The 24,406-nt window shown below is 44.0% G+C and overlaps 1 protein-coding gene across 1 annotated transcript in view; it reads left to right on the plus strand.

The window, feature by feature from the left end:
• Positions 1-4,327: 4,327 nt before the first annotated feature.
• The window catches only part of ICE1 (interactor of little elongation complex ELL subunit 1), a gene marked incomplete at its 5' end in the record, with an annotated part of 32,399 nt that continues 12,320 nt past the window's right edge, over positions 4,328-24,406 (plus strand). Inside the window, 12 exons of the mRNA XM_084260641.1 lie at positions 4,328-4,411; positions 5,169-5,227; positions 5,606-5,656; positions 6,825-6,936; positions 7,880-7,956; positions 16,286-16,323; positions 18,310-18,392; positions 18,661-18,700; positions 18,790-18,846; positions 19,962-20,051; positions 21,705-22,042; positions 22,661-24,401. Of these exons, the coding sequence (XP_084116767.1) occupies positions 4,328-4,411; positions 5,169-5,227; positions 5,606-5,656; positions 6,825-6,936; positions 7,880-7,956; positions 16,286-16,323; positions 18,310-18,392; positions 18,661-18,700; positions 18,790-18,846; positions 19,962-20,051; positions 21,705-22,042; positions 22,661-24,401 (2,770 nt within the window). The remainder of the gene's footprint in view (positions 4,412-5,168; positions 5,228-5,605; positions 5,657-6,824; positions 6,937-7,879; positions 7,957-16,285; positions 16,324-18,309; positions 18,393-18,660; positions 18,701-18,789; positions 18,847-19,961; positions 20,052-21,704; positions 22,043-22,660; positions 24,402-24,406) is intronic.

Below are 24,406 nucleotides of genomic sequence, written 5' to 3' on the forward strand. Positions count from 1 at the left end.
TTCATGATTTCGCGCCCTTCTTCCCCCTGCATCACAGCACGGGGAGGGGAAGGGACTAGTGGACTGGGGTTTTCAGTCCGTTCCTCCCAGGTTGTTTTCTTTCTTAGCTGGGGGAGGGATTCCACACACCCCCTTCCCCTGCTGCACTGTGGGGTCCCACCCACGGGAGAGTGTCCTCCACAAACTTCTCCAACGTCAGTCCTCTCTATCGGGGAGTCATCTCCTCACCATGTGCCTCAGCAGGGCTCCCTTCCATGGGGTGCTGACCTTACAGCCCAGACTGTTCCAGCCTGGTGCCCCACAGAGTCACAAGTTCCCCAGCAAACCTGCTGTGGCCTGGGTTGGTCTCTCCACAGGCTGTAGACGGGATCTCTGCTTCCTGTCGTTATCCATGGGCTGCAGGGGGCAGCCTGCTTCATCATGGTCTTCTCCACAGGCTGCAGGGGAATCTCTCTCTCTCTGGCACCTGGAGCGCCTCATTCTTCCCCAGCCACCTTCTTCCCTTGCCTTGGTGTCTGCACAGCTCCTTACATCTTCTCACTCCCTTCTCTGGTGCCAAAATGCACCTGCCTGCATTGTTTATTCTTTTCTTCTCCTAAATGTGATTCCCAGAGGCGCTGTGACCATCACTGGTTGGCTTGGCTCTGGTCAGCAATGACTCTGGCCTTGAATCGGCCAATATTTACTCTCTGGGGCCTGCAGAGAGCTTCTGGCTGCTTCCTGCAGAAGCCACCCCTGCAGCCCCCCTTCTCCATTAGAACCCAGCCACGCAAAACTGCCATACTCTGCAAGTGAGCTCCTGTGCTGCTTTATTAATGGTATGTTTGGCATGTCCCAGGTGTGGTCTGTAACGGGATGTATGTGTGTTTGACCCCGAGCACGCCAAGAGGACTGTTTTAAAGGGTACTTGCCAAAATAGCAGACACTTGGCCGCATTGCTACCTCAGTCCTATCCCAACAGCTCTCCAAGACAGATTTGGAAGTCTGTTGGCTAATGCAGCCCTAAAACATTGTGCAGTGAGACAACTGGGATGATCATATGCTCTGTTTACTCCTACAGAAGATGATTATACAGACTCTTGCATCCAGATGGTACTGAAGTGGATTACTTAAGAGGGAGAACCAATAAAGTTTGGTGATCCTCTCTGTGGTTGCTTTACCTTGGTTGGCTACTAGGTGCTCACCAAGCAGTTCACAGAATCACCTGAGTTGGAAGAGACCCTTATGATCATCAAGTCCAACCACAGCCTAACCCTGACTACTCCACCTCTAGATCATGTCCTTAAGCACTTCATCAACATGCCTTTCAAATACCTCCAGGGATGGGGACTCCACCACCTCCCTGGGCGGCCTGTTCCAATGCTTGACAACCCTTCCAGTAAAGAAATTCTTCCTGATATCCAACCTAAATCCTCCTGGTGCAATTTCAAGCCATTTCCTCTCATCCCACCACTTGTCACTCGAAAGAGACCAACCCCGACACCGCTGCAACTGCCTTGCACGTAGCTGTAGAGAGTGATAACGTCTCCCCTCAGCCTCCTTTTCTCCAGACTAAAGAGCCCCAGCTCCCTCAGACATTCCTCAAAGGACTTGTGCTCCTTCACCAGCTTCGTCACCTTCCTCTGGATGTGCTCCAACATCTCAACATCCTTCCTGTAATAGGGAGCCCAAAACTGAACACAATACTCAAGATGTTGCCTCACCACAGCTGAGTACAATGGAACTATCACTTCCCTACTCCTGCTGGTTACACTATTCCTGATACGAGCCAGGATGCTGTTGGCCTTCTTGGCCACCTGGGCACACCGCTGGCTCATGTTCAGCTGGCTGTCAACTAACAATCCCAGGTCCTCCTCCAGGGAGCTCTCCAGCCACTCTGCCCCAAGGCTGTAGCTCTGCCTGGGGTTATTGTGACCAAAGTGCAGGACCTGGCACTTGGCCTTGTTGAACCCCATAAAGTTGGCCTCTGCCCATTGATCCAGCCTGTCCAGGTCCCTCTGCAAAGCCATCTCACCTTCCAGCAGATTGATGCTCCCACACAGCTTGACCTGATGCCAGCTGTTCTACCAGTCCTCCTTCTCAAAAGGACAGGGGAGAAAACATAACAATATGCTTTGATTTGAATTAAAAGATACCAGATTTTCTTTTTAAGGAAATGCTTTTAATAACTAGTTTTTATAGGGTATGTAAAAACAGAGTTTTGAACTATTTTCTTCCTGTTAAGGACTGGGAACTTAATATAAAAATAAATTGGCAATACTGAATTTTCATTTAAAGTTTGAAGCACTGAAACTTATGAACTTCCATAGAAATATGAACAACCAGAAAATTTGAGCATCTCCACTGTTGAAGTTAAATTTTGTGGACAACATTTTCGCTGAAGCACAAATAACCACAAGAAACACTGAAACTCTTCTGAAAGCATCTTATCTATCCACTTCTTTGTGATAGTGCGTGCTTTTTTCTGCAGAACCCCACACTTAACTATCTCACATAATAAAGTGCCTTGTTACCTGACCTAACCACAGCCCCAACCTCTCAAACCTAAAATGAGCAGTGCTCAACTCCATTCCCTGGAAAGGGTTCTTCACACAGGAAACTTACCTCAGAGAGAGTGATTCATTCAAAGCACACTGTCACTTACTCCTGCTCTGTCATGTGCTTTATTATAGAATCAGAATATCTCGAGTTGGAAGGGACCCATAAGGATTATTATATCCTTGCACAGCTCTGGAAGTAGAAAGACTAAGGAAGCCTGAAATACCCTGGTTGCTCAGAGCACTTACACAGTGCTGCAACGAGAGGGAAGGATGCAGCCAGCCAGTATGGTTGATAAAGCAAGCTTCAACTTTATTGCAAGCACACGCTTCCTTTGATACTATTCCTACCACGGGTTATACTTGTTGTATTCTAATTGGCTCTTAACTAAAGGTTATGTTTACATACTCCACTTGTCTTGCAGCCTGGGAATCATGTCTCTTTCTCAGTCCCAGGAGCACTGAATCCTTATCACACCTCCTGCTCCCACATCTTGTGGCCTTGCTGCATGATGCACAAGAATACGCTGACCGATTGTTGACCCTTCTGTTCTCACCAAGGCGGCGTGGGGCCTGGTCTGACTGAGCTACACAGGCAACTGCTGGAACAGCTGCTCCACAGGCTCATGGCCTCGCTTCTCAAGCCATTCTGCAACAACACAGGAGCTACAATTTCAATGTCTTAACCAAGGTCCAGTTAACCACGCGGCTGCACTGCAATGTTAGTGAGATTTCAGCTTTAATGAAGCTCCACAGACCCCGAGAGGAACAGCGACTCCCCCCACTAGAAAGGCAGGGGTGAAGAAGTGCTCTGAAGGACCTGGACAAGCTGCGAGCCAGAGGAAGCTTCAGGCAGGATGAAGCTGTGCGAGCAGCAGCAGCAGCGCTGCCAACAACGCTCCCGAAGCGAATTCCATCAGCCCGAGCTGAACAGAAGAAGCCTGCCGAGCACCCCGCGCCGTGTGCCGCCTCCTGCCCCGGACGCTGCGTACCGAGCGGCTGCCACCGGGACAACGTGCTGGGGCCGCACCCCGGCGGGGCGCAGGTCCCCAGGGCGGCACCACCGCCTCAACCTGCGCTCCGCTGAGGAGCACGGCCCGCGGGGCGGGAAGCGCTCTCTGTGCCAAGGCGCTGGCAGCAGCGGGGCCGACGCGTTAACCGTAAGCGCCTCCGTACGGCTCTCCCGCCGGGAGCGGCGGGCTCCCCCCAGCAGCGGCTGCGCCCCCGCACGAAGAACCGTCTCTCTGTGTACCTCGGGGAACGGGAAGAGCCAAGTACAGCCGCGTCCAAGCGGCTGGCCCGGCCCCCATCGGTGAGGGCAGGGACAGGGACAGCCCCACCAGGGCAGCAGCAGCACCCGGCCCCCTCCCGCCCCGGCTGCAGGGGTGAGAGCCCCGCCCCGGCAGCGGCCCCGCCCCGCCTCTCGCAGCCGGCGGGTGGGAAAAGCTGTTCTGCCTCGCGCCTGCCTCGGGGTTGTCCTTAGGGGAGGAAAAAAAATGCCCGTGGGAGCCGCGGGAGCGGGTAGTTCTTTCAGAGAGCTGAAACGGTGCTCGCCGGGCGCTTTCAACGCCCGGCCTCTGGAGGCGCCCCCGGCCGCTGCTAGTTTGGCATCTGCGGCGTCATCCTGCGGGGAGCTTAAGGCGAGCAGGGTCCTCGCTGAGGAGGTGGCGCCGGCTATGACGCTTTTCGGGCTGCGCCCCTGCGCCAATGCCGGGGCTGGGCGGAGGGGTGGGCGAGGCTGCGCGGGGCGCTGCCGGGCGGCGGGGCCGGCGCGGAGCGCGGCGGCCACTATGATGCCCGGGGAGACGCCGCCGCCGCCGGCTGGGACCGCGGCCGCTGCCGCGTCCTGCGCCAACTGCGGCGTTCTCCAGCAGGTAGCAGCGGGCCGCCGGCCCCGCCGCGCCGGGGGTTTTGTTTCAGGGCGCGGTGGCGGGGCTGGGGCGTGGGGGGGGGACGCGCTGGGTCGCCGATCCCGGTGCCGGGGCGGCAGCGGCGGGCCTCGGTAGCTCCTGCCTCCGCGGCCTGCCCGGCGGGGCCCGGCGGCCGGCTCCCGGGTGTGTCCCAGCGGCGCAGGGGGTGCCGTGATTCAGCGCCTTCCCTCGGCGCTCTCCGGCAAGCCTCAGGTCTGACAGCACAGCGCCGCGGGCAGAGCTTGCTCCGCCGTCTAGGAGGGGGAAGGCCCCGCTGAGGGTTTCAGCGAGCCGAGGAGATCTTTGGATGCGCTTAGAGCGAGCGTGGGTGGAGAGCCCGAGGGAAACCTGTGCCCTCCGGCGAGCTCGGTGCCGCTTATTGCGAGTATTCGGCCCGAGCTTAATTTGGCTTTGAGAGGAAAAAAAGTTACGGGGCTTGTGGTGTGTAAGCTGCTGTAGAAGTGAAGTTTGAAGGGCTTTTGTGGTGCATTTTATCTGAGTGTGCGTACCTTCCCGTGGAGCCTGCGTTCTCCACGGGAGTTTGTACGAAGGTATTTTTCATGAGTTAGTGACTTGTTCCCTGAGAGAACTGGAGAAGAAGAGGACGAGTTATTGTACTGCACAGAGCGCCAGCAGGCAGTTTAGCGGTTGTTCACTGTGTGTAGTACTGGGGGGTTTTTTGGGTGAAACTTCTTGACCAACTCTAGACCCTTCCTTACAGAACATAAACGAGTATGTAGCCACATTAATTGCACTGAAGCAGAAAATGATTGATGGAGAGTAAGTACAATGCACAAGCGGTTGGGCTGGGTGGGTGGGTTGGTTGGGTTTTTATTGCTCTTGAGTTCTTAAAGCAATGCAGCAAATGTGTTTTGTGAAACGTAGATATTCGTTAGTGCACAAAACTAAATCCTCCTTAAAGTTAAAGTAACTTCTTCATGAGCATGTCCTAAATATAGACTGTAAGAGTTCTTTAATTTATGCCTGAAAATATCTGTGTGTGGTGGTGGAGAAACATGGCTACCTTGTGTAGCTGTAATAACCTAAGCAACCTGATAGTTTCTGTATTACCTGTAGAGGAAAAGGAAAGATATACTGACACAGTTGTCAAGACATTACTTAATTTCTTACCTGATTTTGTTTTATTTTTTCTTGCAGTCGTTTGCTGACTGAGTATCAACAGAAATGCACTGATATCCTTTTCTATGCGTGTTCTTGCAGAATTAGTATATCAACATTTCTTACAAGGGGGCTTGAGGATTTTAAGGCTTGAGCTTTCTCTAGTAAAGAACAGACTGGATAGGCTTTGTATAAACAACAGGGATTTGCAATTAAACTTACCCACTTAAGATCTGGCTATGTCATATATGGGGCTCAATATGGGCTATTTGAGACCTTCATTGCTAAGAATGACTCAAGATTTTTCACGTAACAGAAGAAGCTCTGCTTACTCCCTTCAAAAGTATTGAAATGTTTCAATTAAAGGCTTAGCTCTGCAAGTCCTGTGTGTTTTGGGGTGGAAAGCTTTATTGGATGTTTCTTTGCAAGTGGTGATTAGATTGAAATATACTTAGGGACATTTGATGAACTGTTTTTAATTTCTACCTTAACAAGAGATTACAGCTTCAGTTTGCAGAACGGTAAGTTTGATTTAAACAGTTTAGTAAGGGTTCTCTGTGTTTTGTGTCTTGGACAGTTTTAGTAGTCTGATGCCATACTAGCAGTACCTAGGTCTAGGCTGAGTTTAATATGGTCCTTTAATTTACCATGCTTTCAAGGCCATAGTTAGCAAAGGTGCCCTTGATGTCCTCCTATAGTACCTGCGTGAAGTTCTTTCCTGGCCCCTGTGTTGTTGCCTGAGAGTCTGAAGTGACCGAGTGGAGATGTGGAGGTCATCTTTTGGTGGCAGTAAAGTGTATTTGATGCAGCCCTGCCTGCATGAGGCATTGGGTCTTTACAGTACATGATTTTTAAGGACTGTGTTCTACCTGCTGGAGAATCTCACAGTTGGACTCTGCTCTTACTTCATAGTACTACCTATGTGGACACATTCCTAGCATTTCAGACTAGGTACCTGGGCATCCATTTGCATCTAGCTTTAGGCTCAGTTTAATGTTTTTTAAAATCAGATCTAATTGTCCTTGAATGTAAAATGTTGGCTAGAAAAATGAGAACATTTAGTCACTTAAAAGCCTTTGGGTATCTTTTGCAGCAGTTTTCCCTAGGGGAAGGCAAAAGGCTCAGATACTTACCTGAAGAATCAGAACATGGAGTTTGAAAGCACCCATGGGTTTTTTTGCAACCTTTATTCTTTTTTTTTTTTTTCCTTCTTTCTTCCCCTTCCCCCCCCTCCCCCCAATTGCGCTTTCCATTTCAGAGAGATCTCTGCACTTCGTTGCCAAGTGGAGCAGATGCTACAGAAAATCCTGCCTCTGGAAAAGTGCCAGGAAGAATTGGGTTCCCTGAAAGCGGAGTTGGAAGAGAAAAAGGTGTGCTTGTAAGGCTTAAATAACTTGAACTTTTTCTGTTGAAGGAAATGTATGTATTTAATGAAGCAGGGTTTAATAAGCCCAGTTATATTTTCCTGTTCACTGGGACCCACAGCTCTGGTTTTAAGTGAAATCAGTTAAAGGGCAGCAGGTTTCAGATAGCCCAAACTCTTGTAGATCCTGTGATTTATTTTGATCCAATTATTTGGGTTTTATTTCCTTACTCAGTAAAGCAGGAGATGTATTAAAATTCCTTTGGTTTTCTGTCCTGATGTTATTACTGACCTTTACAACTTGTACTACTAAAAAGGTGCAAAGAGGGTCTATAGAGTAGGATTTTGCTTCTGTGACCTTTTTTGAACATATGCTTTTTATATTATTAACTCCTTGATTTGATTCCTGATTTATCTCCCATCACTTCCTTCTTCTATAGCAGAAAAGCTTTTGGCTGTTCAAATTGCCTAAAAAAAATTAAGTATATAGACATACACATATGTTCTAGATATTAACTGTTGTTTCTGCAAAAAAATACCCCACCGTCTTGTAGGATTTTTTCATTCATCACTGTACCTAGTTTTTCTTCTATGTTAGAAGTGCTTTTTAACTCCTCTTCCCTCAGCCAGTATTGGTAGCTGATGTCTTGATGGCTCTTTTTCAGAAAAATTAGGATTATTTGTACGGTGTGTAGTAGTTGTGCTCTTCACTTCAGCTTTTGAGTTCCTATCCAGCTAGGTGTTGGAGGCACACTAGATAGTTGTCTGTTGTAACTTGTGCCTTTTAATGAAGAATAAAAACACTGACTTTCTAACTTGTTGTCTCATTGAATATATTTTTTTTGGCTATGCACTGTTTTAATTAGAATACATAAGGTGTTTGCATCTTATTGTGCTCCCCCCCAGCCCCCAGGAAGAACATGTTTTAACTGTGCTTTTGTTCTCCACAGAGTTCTCTCAAGATTTATCGGGAGAGTCAACTGGAATACGTAAAAATTAAAGAAGAAATAGTAAACAGTGATGCTGTGTAAGTGATTCTTTTGTTTTCTCCCAACCTTTTGGCTTCCCCCACCCCCCGTCCCCTTGGTATTGTACCTTACCTAGTTATGCTTTCCATTCTGCTAAAATTTTTAGGCTTATGGGTTCTTAGAATAGCAAGTTAATGGAAGAATGCTCTTAAGTTTTGTGGCAAACACTCTGGAAGGTAGTATTAGTTTACTTATTATCCTGGCTTTTGGTGGTTGTTTAGCGAAAGTTTTTAAGAACAGGATGAGATTGGAGAAGCAGCTGCAGTTTCTCTAGTTCCCAGTGGTTCCTAGTCCTGGCTGGATTTTTACTGCCATATGTTTCCATTAATACTAATAAGTCTCGGAGGCTAATATATAAATGGTATTGCCAAAGTGATCTGTACTTTCAATCAGTCAGCAGCCCCTGAACTGTCCACTGTGTTTGGGAATGGGCAGGAGAGATTTGGCACCAAAAAATGCAGAAACCACTTTTTGCTGCTATAGGAGAGAATACTTTGAAGCTGTGACTTGCTAATCCCCAAAGTCTGTTTCTTCCAGTAACCAGTCACTCCAAGGCTTCTTTGCTTGGATATGCACACATACGTGTGTTGTCAGCCTTACAGCTCTTGATGGACTCTCTCTATTGAATTTGTCTCCTTGCTTTTTAATGCTCTTACACTCCTAGCCTCTAAATCACGTTTATCAGGGAGCTGTGACTTCTCAGCATTGAATGGCAAGATACTTATTCTTTCAAAAGATAACCTACTAATATACAGCTGGGTCTTGTGAGTTTGTAGTCATGGTTAGTTTTCTACACGTACGTCTATCAACACCAATGATTGCTCTTTAGTCACTTGGAATTCTAAGACCTTTCTGCTGGTTTTTGTAGTATGGTTTTATTTCTGTAGGACTCCCACTGGTGACTCCTTCCTTCCTTCCTTCCTTGTAAACTGGCTGTCATTTTTAACTTTGGTTACTTTGGTGTGAACAACAGGTCAAAGGTAGTGTTCATTTCCCTCAGCATTGCTGAGGCCACTCCTGGGGTGCTGTGTCTAGTTCTGAGCTCCTCAGAGAGGGTCCAATGAAGGGCCATGGAAATGATCAAGGGACTGAAGCATCTCTCAGATGAGATAGCCTAGTATCTACACAGCTTGAGAAGCATACGGTCCTCACAAGCGTAGCACATGCTGCTATCACACAAGACACTGTGCAAGCAGGCTAGCACTGTCGTCACTTGCTGTTGCCACTGCTTCTGCCAGACTGCCTGTATGTCATGTCTGGGTGTTCTGTGTCCTATGAGCTTAAAGGAATCTTTAGCACATTTTCCTGTTTAAGAGCAGCAGAGGACAGCTACCCCGTTGCTAACTGCATCTTAAGAGGCAACTGACCACCCTTTGCACTGGCAGTGTACTCTGTGTCAGTATAGATCTGTCACTGATCTGTCAGTATAGATCTATCACTGATCTCCCATCTGTCACTCGCATCTCCAAGAAGGAGGAGCCAGGGAACTACAGGTTGGTCAGTCCTGCCTTGCAGCTCATCACAGAAACAGGTTCCCCTGGCACATGAAGAACAAGAAACTCCTTGTGAGTAGTCAGCAGTGGTTTCACCAAGGGTGAGTCATACGTGGCTGACCTGATAAACTGATGAAGAACTCATGTGCCTGATAGATGAGGAGAGATCAATGGCTAGTGTCTACCTTGCCTTCAGGAAGGCCTCTGGTACTCTCTCCCATAGGGACCTTGTAGCCCCTCAAGCTGTTGCTGTAGGGGCTGGATGAGCAGACAACGAGGTGGGTTGAAAACTGACTGAATGGCCAGGCCCTGAGTGGGGTTGGTGAGCAGTGCAGAGTCTAGTTGGAAGTCAGTAACTAGCAGTGTACCCTGGGGTGAGAGGAAGAGGGGCTGCATACTGAGTACAGTCCTGCTTCACATCTTCATGATCTTCATTTCAAGTTCTTTGTGATGTGGATGATGGGACAGAGCATAACCTCTGAGTTTGCTGATGGCACAAAGTTGGGAGGAGTGGCTGATACAGGCCAGAGGGGCGTGCTGCTATCCAGCACAGCCTTGACAGGCTGGAGAAATGGGGTGACAGGAACCTCAGGGGCTTCAGCAAGGGTAGAAGCCAAGTCCTGCACCTGGTGAAGAACAACCCCACGCACCAGTATAAGCTGTGGACCACCCATCTGGAAAGCAGCTCAGCGGAAAAGGACCTTGGAGTCCTGCCGGACACCGAGTTGAGCTTGTGCCAGCAGTGTGCCCATGCAGCAAAAGCAGCTAATAGTACCCTGGGCTGCATTAGGCAAAGTATTGTTAAGGGAAGTGATCCTTCCTCTCTGCTCAGCACTAGTGAGGCCATGCCTGGAGTGCTGTGTACTTGGGCACCCAAGTACATGAGAGACATAGACATGCTGGAGAGGCTCCGGTGAAAGACCACGAGGATGATGAACTGGAGCATCTCTCCATTAAGGAAAGGCTGAGAAAGCTGGGACTCTTCAGTCTGGAGAAGGCTCAGGGTGGTATTATCAGTATCTATAAACCCCTGAATGGAGTGTGTAAAGAAGGTGGAGCCAGACTCGTTTCTGTGATGCCCAGTGACAAGATGAAGCAACAGGTACAAATGCAAACACAAGAGTTTCCCTTTGAACACTGGGAAACAGTCTTATTACTGTGAGGATGACTGAATACTGGCACAAATGGCCCTGGGAAGTTCTGGTCTCTGTCCTTGGAAATATTCAAAAGCCATCTAGACATGGTCCTGGGCAACTCGGCTCTATGTGGCCCTGCTTGAGCAGGTGGGTTGTACAACATGATTTCCAGAGGTCCCTTCCAACCTCAACCATTCTGTGATTCATAGCTGTTTTAGATACCTTTAATGTTGAGCCCATTTTAAGCAGTAGGTCATATGAGTTTGGTAATTTGAGAGTGGAAATTTTCTTCAGAAGCAGAATTCTAGTTAATTGTTCATAAAACGAATGTTAAACTACAGTTACTGTAAAATAATGTAAGTAGAAAATTATTTCTGAAGTTCTTTGCTCCAATCTGCCATTCAGAGCCAGTGTCAAATTTTGGTTGCTCAGGACCTTGTCTAGTGGAGTTTTGAATATTTATAAGGATAGCAGTTTATAACAAACAGGGTAACTTAAGAGAAATGTTTATGTCCACTATGAACAAGGTTTTAGGTACGAAATCACCCCTACAGACAAGCTTTGAAAAAAAAAGTACTCAAAATGTTACACTGCTCCATAAGTAAGGTTGCTCATTTAAATTAAAATATCACATTCTGTGGATGAAATAAATTACGCAGTTGTTTGTGTTTTATCTTTTTCAACTTTTGAGTGTTACAGATGTAACCACATCATGGGTTTTGTAGTTTGCCTAGATTACAATACTGCATGTATTTATTCTGCATCTGAATGCAGCTTCTGTTAGCATAGATTTGTTAGATGAGGTTGCTTATGCATCTTAAAGATCAGATAGGAAATTGATTTGCATAGCATGAGGAGTTCTGTCCATATGCATTATCTACAAACCTTGCTTGTTGACAGTTACTAGATAATCTATTTTCTCTTAATGCAATTGCATGTGTGATTAAATTAGCCAGCATACTGCTGCACCTGTAAATAACTAATATGTCTGTAAATATTGCAATGATAACTGTTGGCATTTAGTGTCTGTCTGGTTATTCAGATTCTTAGCTGGTTCATAAAAAGTCTACCTCACTTTGAAAGGGATCTGTAAGGATCATTGAGTTCAAATCATTGCTCCTTACAGTACTACCTAAAACTGAACCGTATGACTAGGAGCATTATTTAGAGGCTCCTTGGTGCCCAGCTTCCTTGGGGAGCCAGTTCCAGAGACCAGCCATCCTTTCAGTGAAGAATCTTTTCCTAACGTCCAATCAGGTTCCACTGATGCAGCTTCATTCCATTTTGTTATGTCTTATTCCTGGTCACTGGAGAGAGGAGATCAGCACCTCCTTGTCCATCTTGAGGACATTGCAAATGGCAATGAGGTCACCCCTCAGCCTTCTCTTCTGTAAGCTGACTAAGCCGAGTGACCTGAGATGTTCCTGGTCAGTCTTGCCCCCAAGACCTTTCACCATCTTGATCATCCTTCTCTGGACACGCTCCTGTAGTTCAGTGTCCTTGTACTGAGGTGCCCAAAACTGCACCACAGTAGCCAAGGTGGGGCTGCACCATCTCAGTGTAGAGTGGGACAGTCACCTTTGACTGGTTAGCCATGCTGTGCTTGGTGCCTCCCAGGACACAGTTGGCCCTTTTGGCTGCCAGTAACGTTGTTGACTCGTATGCAACTTGCCATCAACCCAACCCACCAGATCTCTTTCTACAGGACTGCTCTCCAGCCTCCCATACCCCAGTTTGAACATGGGACCAAGATCACCCTGGCGGGGGTGGAGAATCAGCACTTCATCTTGTTAAATGTTGCGTGGTTGGTGATTGCCTGGTTCTCTAGGCTATACAGATACCTCTGTAAGGTGGCCCTACTCTAGGGGGGAGGCCCTGCAGTCTACAGTTCCTCCTAATTTTGCATCATCAGCAAATTTATGTAATGTACCTGTGCAATTCTTGCATCCAGATCATTTATAAGTACATTAAAGAGCACTGAGCCCTGAGAAAGCTGACCAGTGACTGTCTGCCAGCCTGATGTAGCCCTATTTAGTATAACTATTTGAGCCTGACCCCTAAGCCAGTTGCTCACTCAACATGTTGTGGATTTGTCTAGCTGTTTGATGGACATTTTGTCCAGAAGGGTACTGTGAGAGACAGTATGCAAGGCTTTGCTAAAATTCAAAAAACTCCCACGTTTACTGGCTTCCATTAGCCTAATGGATGGGTGACTTTGTCATAAAAGGAACTGGTCAGAAGGTAATCTACAGAGAAATAGAAGTTCATTACCTGGTACTTTTAAAATTAGTTAAACAGTACTTTCACTTTGTGAACCTGTGCTAGCTATGACCAATTACTGGTGTCACTGAAGTGTTTTTCAGTAACTCCCAGAATTACCTTCTCCATAATTTTGCCTGGTACCAGAGTGAGACTGACAGGCCTGTAATTGCCAACATCTTATTTCTGACCCTTCTTGAAAATTTGCCAGCTTCCAGTCAAATGTGACCTCTCCAGACTCCCAAACCTGTTGAGAAACAGTGGAGAGAGGTCCAGTGATAACATGAGCTGGCTTTTTTAGTACCCTGGGATGATTACCAACAGGCCCCATAGACTTATGTGTATCCAGCTGGAGCTCCAAGTCTTGAAGAAGTTCAGAGTTGGCTGGGTGTTTACCGTCCTCCCTCCTTCACCCCTAGTCTTCCAACACAAATTTCTGGACATCCCAGGGCCTGTTGTCAGTGTTAAAGTCAGAGTTGAAGAAGGCATTAAATGTTTCTGCTTTGTCTGTGTCCTTATTTGTTAGGTGAACCTCATCAAATAATGGACCAGTGTTATCTCTGATCCTCCTTTTGTTGTTAACATATTTTAAGAAGCCCTTTCTGTTGTCCCTCAAGAGTACTGGCAAACTTGAACTCTCATTAAGCTTTGGCTACATGAGACTTCTCCCTACAGTGGCAAATGGCGTTTCTGTTGTCTGCCCACATTGCTTACAATGTTTGTATGTTATAGAAGCAGTACTAATGTACCTTGGTCAGAAAATCATCTACTGAAACAGAAGTTCCTGCTATCTTTAAAGTGTGCTCACCCCCATTTGTGTCATCTTTTAAAAATTTTTCTGCAGAGATGTTTTATAAGGATATTTTTCTGAAATTCTCACAAATGCTTGATTATCAGAGCCATCATCTGAGTATGGAGAGAGTTAAGTATGAGCTGGTTCAGGCTGAGAACATCCCAAAAGCATCAGTCTATCTGTAGTCTAAATGCTTTGAGTACTGCACATGGTGGTCAATCGTCCCATTTCTGAGAGAATTTTCAAATGTATTCCATTTAGTGGCTGAAGTGACAGCTCAAGCTTGCACATCCAGAAAGGCTTAAGCTCTAATCTCAGTCCATTATGCAAGTTTTAATATGGGGAGCGGATGAACTTCATGAAAGTGATCAGTGAGCATTGGCAGCTTGTGTTAGGACAGAGTTTAAAAACTGTTTCTGGAACATTGGGATTTAACAGAAGGAAAATACTGTGTTTACTTTTATCTGTGTTTACTTCTTCATTCTGTATATGTTGTACATATAAGGTAGAGTTGAAAAGCCAAAGTGAAGGATGCTTTATTTTTTGTTTGGTTGGTTTGGTTTGGCTTTAGTAGACACCTGGGCATTCTGAACAAAAAGCTTGGCACATAAGTGATCTTGAAGGTTGGTCCTGATTATCTCTTTTTTTTTTAGCTATTATTGGTTGTAATCAAGGCTTAATTGTTTTAAGGAGTGAAACTAACCCATGTTACATCATAGAAATGTAAAAAAAATCAGAAGCCAGTTTTCTTGGATCATATTAGTCATTAGTTTCATTAGATCATATTCAACCAGGTTATAGCTGAAAGTATATTTATGTACCTGGATTAGTGGACTCACAAGGAACGATTGGGCTTGATGGTCTTAAAGGTCTTTTCCAACCTAGTGATTCTGTGATTAAAAGCCAACTCTACCTCTGTAACAAACAGAAGTGTTTTTGTGAGAATGTTGTGGCATTAAACTGGTAAAGGAATTTGGCAGAAAATAAACTTCCTTATGTTCCAGCTTGTCCTCAGCTATCAGAGGGGCTGGACTTAGATTCCAAGTAATTACCAGTTCTGCACTCTTAAGTCCGGTCACATTCCATATGGAACTATAACGATTACTGATGCACAAATAGTGTGAGGCACCTTTCAGTCTATTGTGTTCAGTGAACTGGCATGGCCAGGCTTAAGCAGTTTGGTCATGTTCAGCTACCTCAGCTGGGTATGGTGCAGCATACTGGGGGCAAATTCTTTGAATTCAGTGAATACACTGTCTGCAAAAGCAGGTGCAAGTAATATAGGAACATAAGACAGCGTAAAACTACGCATAAAGCAACTGCTTGAGCAATATAGTAACATCAATAGCTCTCTGTAGAGATTTTCTCAGTTTCTTTTGATAACTAAGTGTTCAAATCTAACTCAAGGTGTTGCGATGGGAAGGTGGGGATGGGGAGGGAGGAGATTCAGTCTCAGAAGTCAGCAACGGTTCATGGTATCTTCCCTAACAGCCCTGTGTTCTTGGGCTACTTTTATACTATTTTCACCTATCTGGTGGAGCTTGAGTGACTATAGTCATGCGTATCTTTGGTGTAAATTTTCCTCCCTTTGTGTTTAAAGGTATAGACCAGCAGAAATTCAGTGTGTGTGCTCAGTGAGGGGTGGTCACGCCTTGGAGGCTGGTAGCTTTTGGATGGAGGAGTGTTTTAGTATTATGATACCACAATGAGGAAAGTTCACCCAAAGGACATGGTCTTGACAGGAAAATGATGAACAGCTGGCTCAGTTCTGGGTCAGTTTTCACTTAGAGCAGGAACAATGCAGCATCTTGGTACCATAGTACACCAAGTTCCCATAGATCACAGAGCCTGGCCACGATGTCTCCACTCCACCCAATGTGTACCTTTCTCTCAGGGTTAGCACACCAAGCTGCACTGATGTTGCCAACCTCTAAGACTGAACTTTTGTGGAATGGACTCTTGGCATACCAGCTGCACTTCACCGTGGAAGTTTCTTCCATGCTGAGGAGAATCACAGAATGACAGGTGTTAGAAGGGATCTCTGGAGATCTTCTAGTCCAACCCACCTGCCAGAGCAGGATCACCTACAAGCTGCACAGGACAGCCTCCAGGCAGGTTTTGAATATCTCCAGAGATAGAGGCTCCACAACCTCTCTGGGCAGCTTGTTCCATTGCTCTGCCACCCTTACAGTAAAGTAGTTCCTCTTCATGTTTCGGTGGAACTTCCAGTATTCAAGTTTATGCCCATTGTCCTGTCACTGGGCACCACTGGAAAAAGACTGACCCCATCCTCCTGACACCCACCCCTCAAGTATCTATAAGCACCGATAAGATTCCCACCTCAGTCTTCTCTAGGCTAAAAAGTCCCAAGTCCCTCAGCCTCTCTTCATAAAAGAGATGTTCTAATCAACCTTTTCTTAAAGCGTGAGTGTAAGTTTAATTTCTAAGTCACCTCCAGCAATTATTCCACAAGTGTCAGCAGCATTCCACTGATTTAAGTTTTTAACTTCAGGGACACGTTGGTCTCACAAGTCCTGGGTCTAGAAAGTGTGTTTTCTCTGAAATAGATTTATTTTTTTCCCTGTCTTTTCACTATGTGCAATATAATTCTATACAAAATGATGTATTAAGGCTGTCTTTTTAACAGGAGGAAGAAACTGGAAACAAAAGTGAAGAAACTTGAAGGTAACTTCCTAGATTGTGTTACTGTGCTATGGTTCTACTCCATCTCTTGATTCCTTTTTTTGTCCAAAGAAGTAACTGCAGCTTTCTAACTCCAAGGCCCCATAGAGCAAGGCAGGGCAATACTATGTGTGGTGCTTATTCTCTGAATTACATCAGCCTTCCTGCACAACGTTTTCTGCTGAGTATCTTTGGCACATAGCATAGGTGAAGTTGGAAGGGGAACTTCTGGTCATGAAAACCTCAAAGGACGGTCTGCCCAGCCTGTTCAGGCAAACTTCTTCACTGCACGACTGTCTTCATGGTGAAAAAGCTTTTTGTTACAGTCAGTTGGACTTGTTTCAACTTACGCCTGAAGTCTTCTCCTCCAACTATGTACCACTAAACAGTCTCATTCAGACTTCTTGATACCTCTGTTTAGGTATGTGGAAGCTGCTCTTGTAGCCCTTCTAAGGGGTTTTTTTGGGGTTTTTTTTTTTTTTGGTTGGTTGGTTTTTTGAGGGGGTTTTTTGTTTTTCCTCTCAAGCTAATTAAGTCAAGTTCAGTGAACCTGTTGTCATAGGGTGAGTGCTCCAGCATTCTAATAATCTTGGCAGGATTTTTCTTTCATATTTATAATAAAATTTAAATATGTAGTTATCCTGACACATTTTTTTCTGATTTTTAAATATTCTGGCAGTTGGATTTTGGTTTGTTTGGTTTGATTTTAGATAGAGGAGAAGCATTTACTTGCCTCTTGGCACTGTGTTTTTCTTATTTTACTAGTAGAGGGTGGATGTCCATAAAGCATTCTGATACCTAACTTGCTGTACTGTTGGCAAGGCAAATATTTTCATTCACACTTAAAGCTGTGCTTACCACAGTTTAAAGTATAGTGAACTGACTTGCATCTTAGTACCCCCAAATCCTACTGTGAGTGGTTTATTTTGATAAATATTGATATTTTGATAAACATTATACAGCAGCAATATATATACCCCCATGCCTCCAAAAGCTCAAATTTTGTCACAGCTAGAACAAAATGCTGTGTGATAGTCTGCATTGGGTCCAATTTGAGTCACTAGTTTATCTGTTTTATTCTTTTCTATATTCCCAGACCCCAAATTTTAGCCTGGTATCTTTTGTGAATCTGAAATTCTCTCATGTTTGGGTTTTTTTCAGTCAGCCTGCCCCCTGAGCCGTCGTTTTAATGCTCTTTCTTTTCATGTGCTGTCTTCTGTGACCCGATCTGGTCAGCAGGCTGGTTCCATGTGTTTCTCTGTTGTCCATGAATAAGTCACCAAGCTAATTTCCAGAGCGCTCTCAAGCATCTTGCTTGAGAGTTTCCCTAGGAAGCTCACATTCAGACCTTGCTTAGCTGCCCTGAATTCTTTATTCCCACCCTTCCTCACTGTCTGTTGGACATGAAAAGATAAGGTACTCTTCTCTGTTCATTAGTCTTGAGTGCTGTCTACGTCTTTCTAATGCATTTATCTGTGGTTTTTCATATTTGAACCATAGCCCTCTTTTAAATAAGATAATAAAACACATTCTGAAACCATTGAACCTCATTCTTAATTTTATTTTTTTACTTGGTGTGTGTTATTCTACAGTACAGTGTTATTACAGTGTAGTATCATGGTTTGGGTTGGAAGGGACCATGAAGATCATCTAGTTCCAATCCCCCCCGCCACAGGTAGGGACACCCTGCACTGGACTGGGTTGACCCTCTAGACCCATGCATAGACAATACGACCCACTCTTCATTCCTGCATTGAAGTGAGAAAAGCAATAGGTGTATTCCAGTAGGTCAGGACAATAATTTTGCATTTGGAAGACAACATGTGGTATTGTCTTAATGAGCCAAAATGTAACTTAAGTAGATTTTTATTTCACAGTATCAATTTTTTTTCTAGTGATTTCATTTGTAAACTGGTGCCCAATACTACTTAAAATTGTTGTCTCCTATAATATAGTTTCTAACATGAATTTTGGTTCTGTTTCTCGAAGAGGCTGCAACTAAGCACACACAGGACTTCAGACAACTGAAAACTGAAAAGAAGAGGCTTGAAAAGGAGCTTAAGAAGGCACAAGTAAGACTTTCACAGTTTTTAGAATGAAGCTTCTTTTAGTATTTCTGGGAAAAAAAAAAAAAGGAAGCTGCTAGTAACAGGCATATTGAAATAGTAAAATTACATTTGTTGGTGATCCTGAGGAACTAAATTGCTGTTCACCGTAAAGGATAGAAATTTTCCAGTTAAAGCATCACCTTTGAAATATTGACTTATATTTTATGCTAATTAAGAGTAGGTGCTCTACAAACTATGCATGGCATGAAAAATTATTATTTGATTTTAACAGGGCAAACTTGATGGGGTACTTAAAGAGAAGTGCAGAAAAGGTAAGTGATCACCTTTGATTGCCCTCAGATTTGTGTGTGGTATTGTTCCATGTAAACATTTCCTTTCCCCTCTCTCCTCTTTTTAACAGTTAAGCATGCAGAGACACAGAGTTCGAATGAAGATCTTGCAACAGATATAGACAAAGGTAAGATTTTTTGCAGGACCATGCTGTCTGCAGAACAAACCATTATGAAACCACTGCAGCTCTTCCTGAGTTTTGGGAACAGAGGATGCTGACAGAAAGGCTCTAAGAACAGATGCAGTTGATACAGATATGTTACAGTGATGGAAGGTTAATGTAATTGATGGTTGTTTTCAGTTTTGCAGTGAGAAAAATGATTCATTAAAAAGATGAGTCTACCCCATAAGTGTGTGTAGTCAATCGATGTGAAATTATAAAATAGAATACAAACATGGAGAAAAATACAAACAATCCCATTGTCTTTGAAGTTCAATAAAGTCATAAAGAAAACATGCAAATCAAAAGGCATAAGATAAGAGTGCAATTTGCTATAATTCCTGTGTGAGGCTCTGTAAATGAAGTGGAAACAGGCTGCCCAGGGAAGTGGTTGAGTCATCATCCCTAGATGTGTTTAAAAAATGGGTAGATGAGGTGCTTAGGGATATGGCTTAGCATAGGACAGGAACGGTTGGACTCAATGATTTTCAAATCATCTTTTCCAGCCTTGTGGTTCTGTGAAATTCAGGATGTTTTGTAGCTCAATTGTAAGACTAAGATAGGTTATTACTGAGTGAGCATGAAGAAGGAATGAGATACAAATACTTTCTTCCTAAAAGTTTTCCTTGCCCATTTTTGTCCGTGTCACGTGAGTTGTTTTAGAAAGCTGTTTAAGTTCACTAATGCTACATTCAAATTTGCTTTTACATTTTACTGGGGGGCTGCCACAACTTTTTGCCACTCTCACTTGTAGAAAGGAAAAACTAAAGCATTCTGCAGCTGTTCCTTCAGTCTGTTGTGGAGCTATGGGCAATACCTGATTCATTTCCTCAGTGGAATCTAACATGTCCTAGGGAGCTGCTTTGGCAGGGAGGTTGGACCCGATGATCTCTTGAGGTCCCCTCCAACCCCTGTGATTCTATGATTTCTCTGAGGCTAAAATGCCCCTATGTTCCTTGTTGTAATTTTTGTTGTGTCTTTTGTAGGCATGTCTGTGTTCTGAGTAAAAATGAAGAAACATAAGTTTTTAGCTCTGAACAATTGATGTTTCCTCAATTTATGAAAAATATTTATTTTAACAGAAAAAATAAAGCTTTTGCTAGAAGAACTCTGGATGTGCATTGACAGTGCAACAGGAAAAAAAGAGAATCAGGAAAATGATCCTTTCTTGGGTAAGACAGCATGCTAAATCTTGAAATTTCTTTGAAGCTTTTTCTGACCAAAAATAAATATTGGTACATATTTTTCAGCATCTGTTCAGGATAAGGCATGGCCTGAAAAAAGAAGTCTGACTGTTACAGAAGGTAGGTTCCAGTAAATGTTAATTAATTGATATGCAAGTGTATTAATTGATCATCTTCTTTTTCTCTACTGCCCTGGTTTGTTGTAGAGATACTGTCTGGGATAAGTACTCTGCCTATTAAGAGCTCTGAAGGTGAACTGTCTTCCCACCCTGTTAAGTCTGAAAATTTGCTAGCAGTGTAGATGCCAGTGAATCTGGTATGTTCCAGTGGTGTCTGCTTTAAACGTGTAAAAATAAGAAGACTGTCTCATATCATAAGCCAGTTTATCAACCTCACTGACATCAGTTTAAGGCAGCAGATCTGTGGCTTCAGCTCCAAAACTGAGCTGGACAGTAGTCCCCTGACATTACAACTTTGATTTATTGATTAAGGGTCAAGCAAATTAAAAGAACAAGTACAAGAGTTTGAAACAGATGATTTCAGGGATATCAAGTTCTAGTGTCATCCCCTTCCCATCCACCACAGGGGGGAACTTTAGATTTCAGGAGTCCTGCCCCATCGTTCCTATTCACATCTTCTCAAGGAAACTACAGTACTTTCACAAAAGAAGCAATTGTCCATAATAGTCCCATTTAGTCGGTCCCTCTTCTCCTTTTGTTGGAGTGGCTAACACAAACCTAGGAATATAAATAAGAACTCATTTACTGTGTTTATGGCAAGGCTATAATTGTAATGGACCTGGAAGTGCTGGCTCAAAGCTTCAGGTTTCTTTAAGCTGAAAATTACAGCCTCAGTGGGGAATGTCAGTGCATGCTTGTCCTGCTTTTCCAGAATGGGTTAAAACTGAAATAAATTATTGAGTTGTATGGACCTTCAGGCCCATCCAGTATGGCCCTTCCTGATAACAAAAAATGGGAAGAAGAGTCTTGATGATTCTGCTGGTTTTGGCTGGGATAGAGTTAATTTTTTTTCACAGTAGCTAGCATGGGTCTGTGTTTTGGATTTGTGCTGAAAGCAGAGTTGATAACACAGAGATGTTTTCATTTCTGCTGAGCAGGGCTCACACAGAGCCGAGGCCTTTTCTGCTTCTCACCCCATCCCACCAGCAAGGAGGCTGGGGGTGCACAAGTAGTTTGAGGGGACACAGCGGGGACAGCTGACCCCAACTGACTCAGGGGATATTCCATACCGTATGAGGTCATGTTCAGCATATAAAGCTGGGAGAAGAAGGAGGAATGTGGGGATGTTCAGAGTGATGAAAATTGTCTTTCCAAGTAACTGTTATGTGTGATGGAACCCTGCTTCCCTGGAGATGGCTGAACATTTGCCTGCCCTGGGGAGGTAGTGAATGGATTCCTTGTATTGCTTTGCACTCTTTTTCATGAAAAAAAAAAAAAAGAATTCTCAGTAACAACATCTGTGCTCTGTAATGAGAGTATTTCTGAAATTGACATTAAGGGCTTATTACTAGTCTGTGTGAACATCACTTGAAAAGATGTTAATGCATTCTTACAATGATACATTATCTCTATAAAGAAAAATGGGAGGGGAAAAAATCCTAATAATATTTTTGTGTCTTAGAAACTGTCCAAATCCATCAAAAGATCAGGAAGTGTGATGCCAAAAAGCTACCTTGGTATTCTTCACTAGAAAGTGCTGGAAAGCAAAATTCTGTAACAGCCAAGCAACGTGAAGTGAGTATTGAGCCCTCTGCAGATGACGGTGTTGGCAGCAGGACTACTGAAGAATGTCTTCACGGTGGTGAGGATGAAACTGTACATGCGAATATACAGACAGATTCAGACTTCTCTGATCAGGAGCTGAAGGGCCCTGGTGGAAGTGTGATGGATATACTGAATTGGACCAGGCCTCTCCCTGCTCTACTTTCTCCTGTACAGCTTTCACCAATTACTACAGAGGTGAGTTTCGGGATGTGTCTGACTTGGCATTAACTTGGTTGTGTAATTACTGCAAAAATAACTATGTTATATTCCTGGGCTTTTTTGTTTGTTTGGTTTTTTTCTTGAGCGTCAGTATTAGTTACTTCTGCACTGAAAAGGGTCTTTGTCTGTGTGTTTAGATCCATATGGATACTTTTTAACCTTCTAGTATACTGCCTGTGGAAGGTGGCAAAATGTAATTGTGGGAAGTATATTTAAAACAAAATATACTTGTCTCAACTGCTGTCAGAAATTCTTTTCCTAGTGTTACAGACTTAATAGTCCCAACTCCTGTTGGGTGTAAGCATAGTTCTGTAGCAAAATTCCAGAGCTTGAAAGTCAAGAGTAACCTACTGAAATGTTGCTTTCCAGTAATCTTAGAATGCAAGTAGGTAGGTAATGAATATCCTGACTTTTCACAGAGGTACTTTACATTTGATATGAAGAACAGTGATGGAGGAGGGTGTAATTCTGTTGATCAGCCTTAGATCTCTCAACATCACTGAATGTCATGGCCACCAGGGTATATATTTAGAGAAATAGATCTTAAAACAGATACCAGGCTTTGGAATATTAACTTTCTATTTTTCATTAAAGGATGTATTGTTTGGAGAAGTTACAGGTTCCAGTGATGAAGTTGACTGCAGTGCTTCAGGAGCAGTGGATATCTTACAAGAAGATCATGTTCAGCTTCAAAGTTGTAATGTATTCAGCCTCAACGAGGAGTGTGACAGACAGAGCAAATCATGTGAGCATGGCCTTGATGCAGAAATCTCACATAACATCAGTTGGAATGAAAAGAATGTGCATATCTGTCCAAAGATATCGAGCAAGGAGGAGAGAGATGCTGAGACAAAGAAAGCTGAAGCTGTAACAAACATGGAAATTAACAAAGATTTTTTGGAGGAGAATTCTGAGATTATGGAAACTGAGAAACAAGAACTAACTGAAACACCACCACATGAATTTAAAGTCATCAAAGAACAGAAAAGAGATAGCAAGGACACACACAGTGAAGAGGGAGGTTATTCAGACCGTTTCATGTTACAGAGTTTCAAGCCTCAGGATGAGATGGAAAAATGTAGTGATTCAGAGCAAACAGAGGAGAAAGCAATCTTCATCAGAGCTGCTGATTATGAGAGTACACATGAAAAGCATGGTGAATTAATGAAAGCAGAAAGAGATGGATTATCAGGAAAGAAAGAAGCTCCCAGGGCAGTATCTGTTCCCCAAAATGTTACTCATTTTCCACCTGAGCAATGCGTTGTGCTTCAAAGTGAAGATTCTGAGGAGAAGCCTGATGTGTTACAGAATGAAGTTGTTGAAAATGAATCAAAAAATGTTATCAAAATAACTAATATGGCAAGTGATATAGGGGAAAAGATAAAACAAGTGATGATTGAAGAGAAGATAACGGCTGCAGTGCATACGAAAGGACTCTGTGCAGAGGGAAATGAGAGGGAGGTCTCTGAAAATGGGTCTGATTTCAGTAGTTCAAAATCCTTCTGTGAAATGGAGTCTCCTAAAGACCTAATGATACAGAACGATGAGGGAATAATGATGGAGACTGAGGCAGACCCTGTAGCTGCTGAGATCTCTGCACACTCTCAGTGTACTGAAATAAAACATGGCAATGAAGAGATACTGGAGAAACAGTGTGTGCAACTAATAACAGATGAAGCAAACAAAGAATGTGAGCCAGTGACTGTTAAGGTCCCTATATATTACTTACCTGTGTCTGGTATTGAAGGAATTGGAAATTCATTGTCTGTGGATGGTATAGATAAAAATGTAGGTGTGGAGAACACTGCTTTGTCAGTCTTTACAAAAGATGATGAACAGCTCAAAATTGAAGACATGAATATAACCAGACCTGAGACTAGTGAACTAGCCGTGAAATTGAAGGGAGAAAGTGTTCTAGAAATACTTGAATCACCAGAGCTACTCCATAGTGCAGAAAATGTAAAATTAGTAGATACAGAGAAGGGGGCTTTTTTAAAAGGCAAACTGTGCCAGGAAGAAAATGGCAGTAATTTCTTGCAAGGGAAACCAGACTTTGAAAGCACACTTGTACTACCAAAGATGGCATGCATTACTGATGCAGAAAGCAGCGTAGCTAAGTGTGAGTCCCCTGTGTCAGGTTTTACAGAATTAAAAGGTGAAATAAACCAGCCCGAAAACCTGTGTAGTGCACTAGAAGATGGACTGTCCAAAGTTCAAAGCTTTAGAGTGTTTGAATCTCAAGAGACTGAGTTCAAAGCTAATCCAGAAGATTTTGGAGACGAAAGCGGTGAGCTGTTAGAAAGAGTGGATACCACTGCATCTGTCTTTGTTGAAAGTAAT

This window comes from Gallinula chloropus, assembly GCF_964237585.1.
Source record: "Gallinula chloropus genome assembly, chromosome: 2".
NCBI lineage: Eukaryota > Metazoa > Chordata > Aves > Gruiformes > Rallidae > Gallinula > Gallinula chloropus.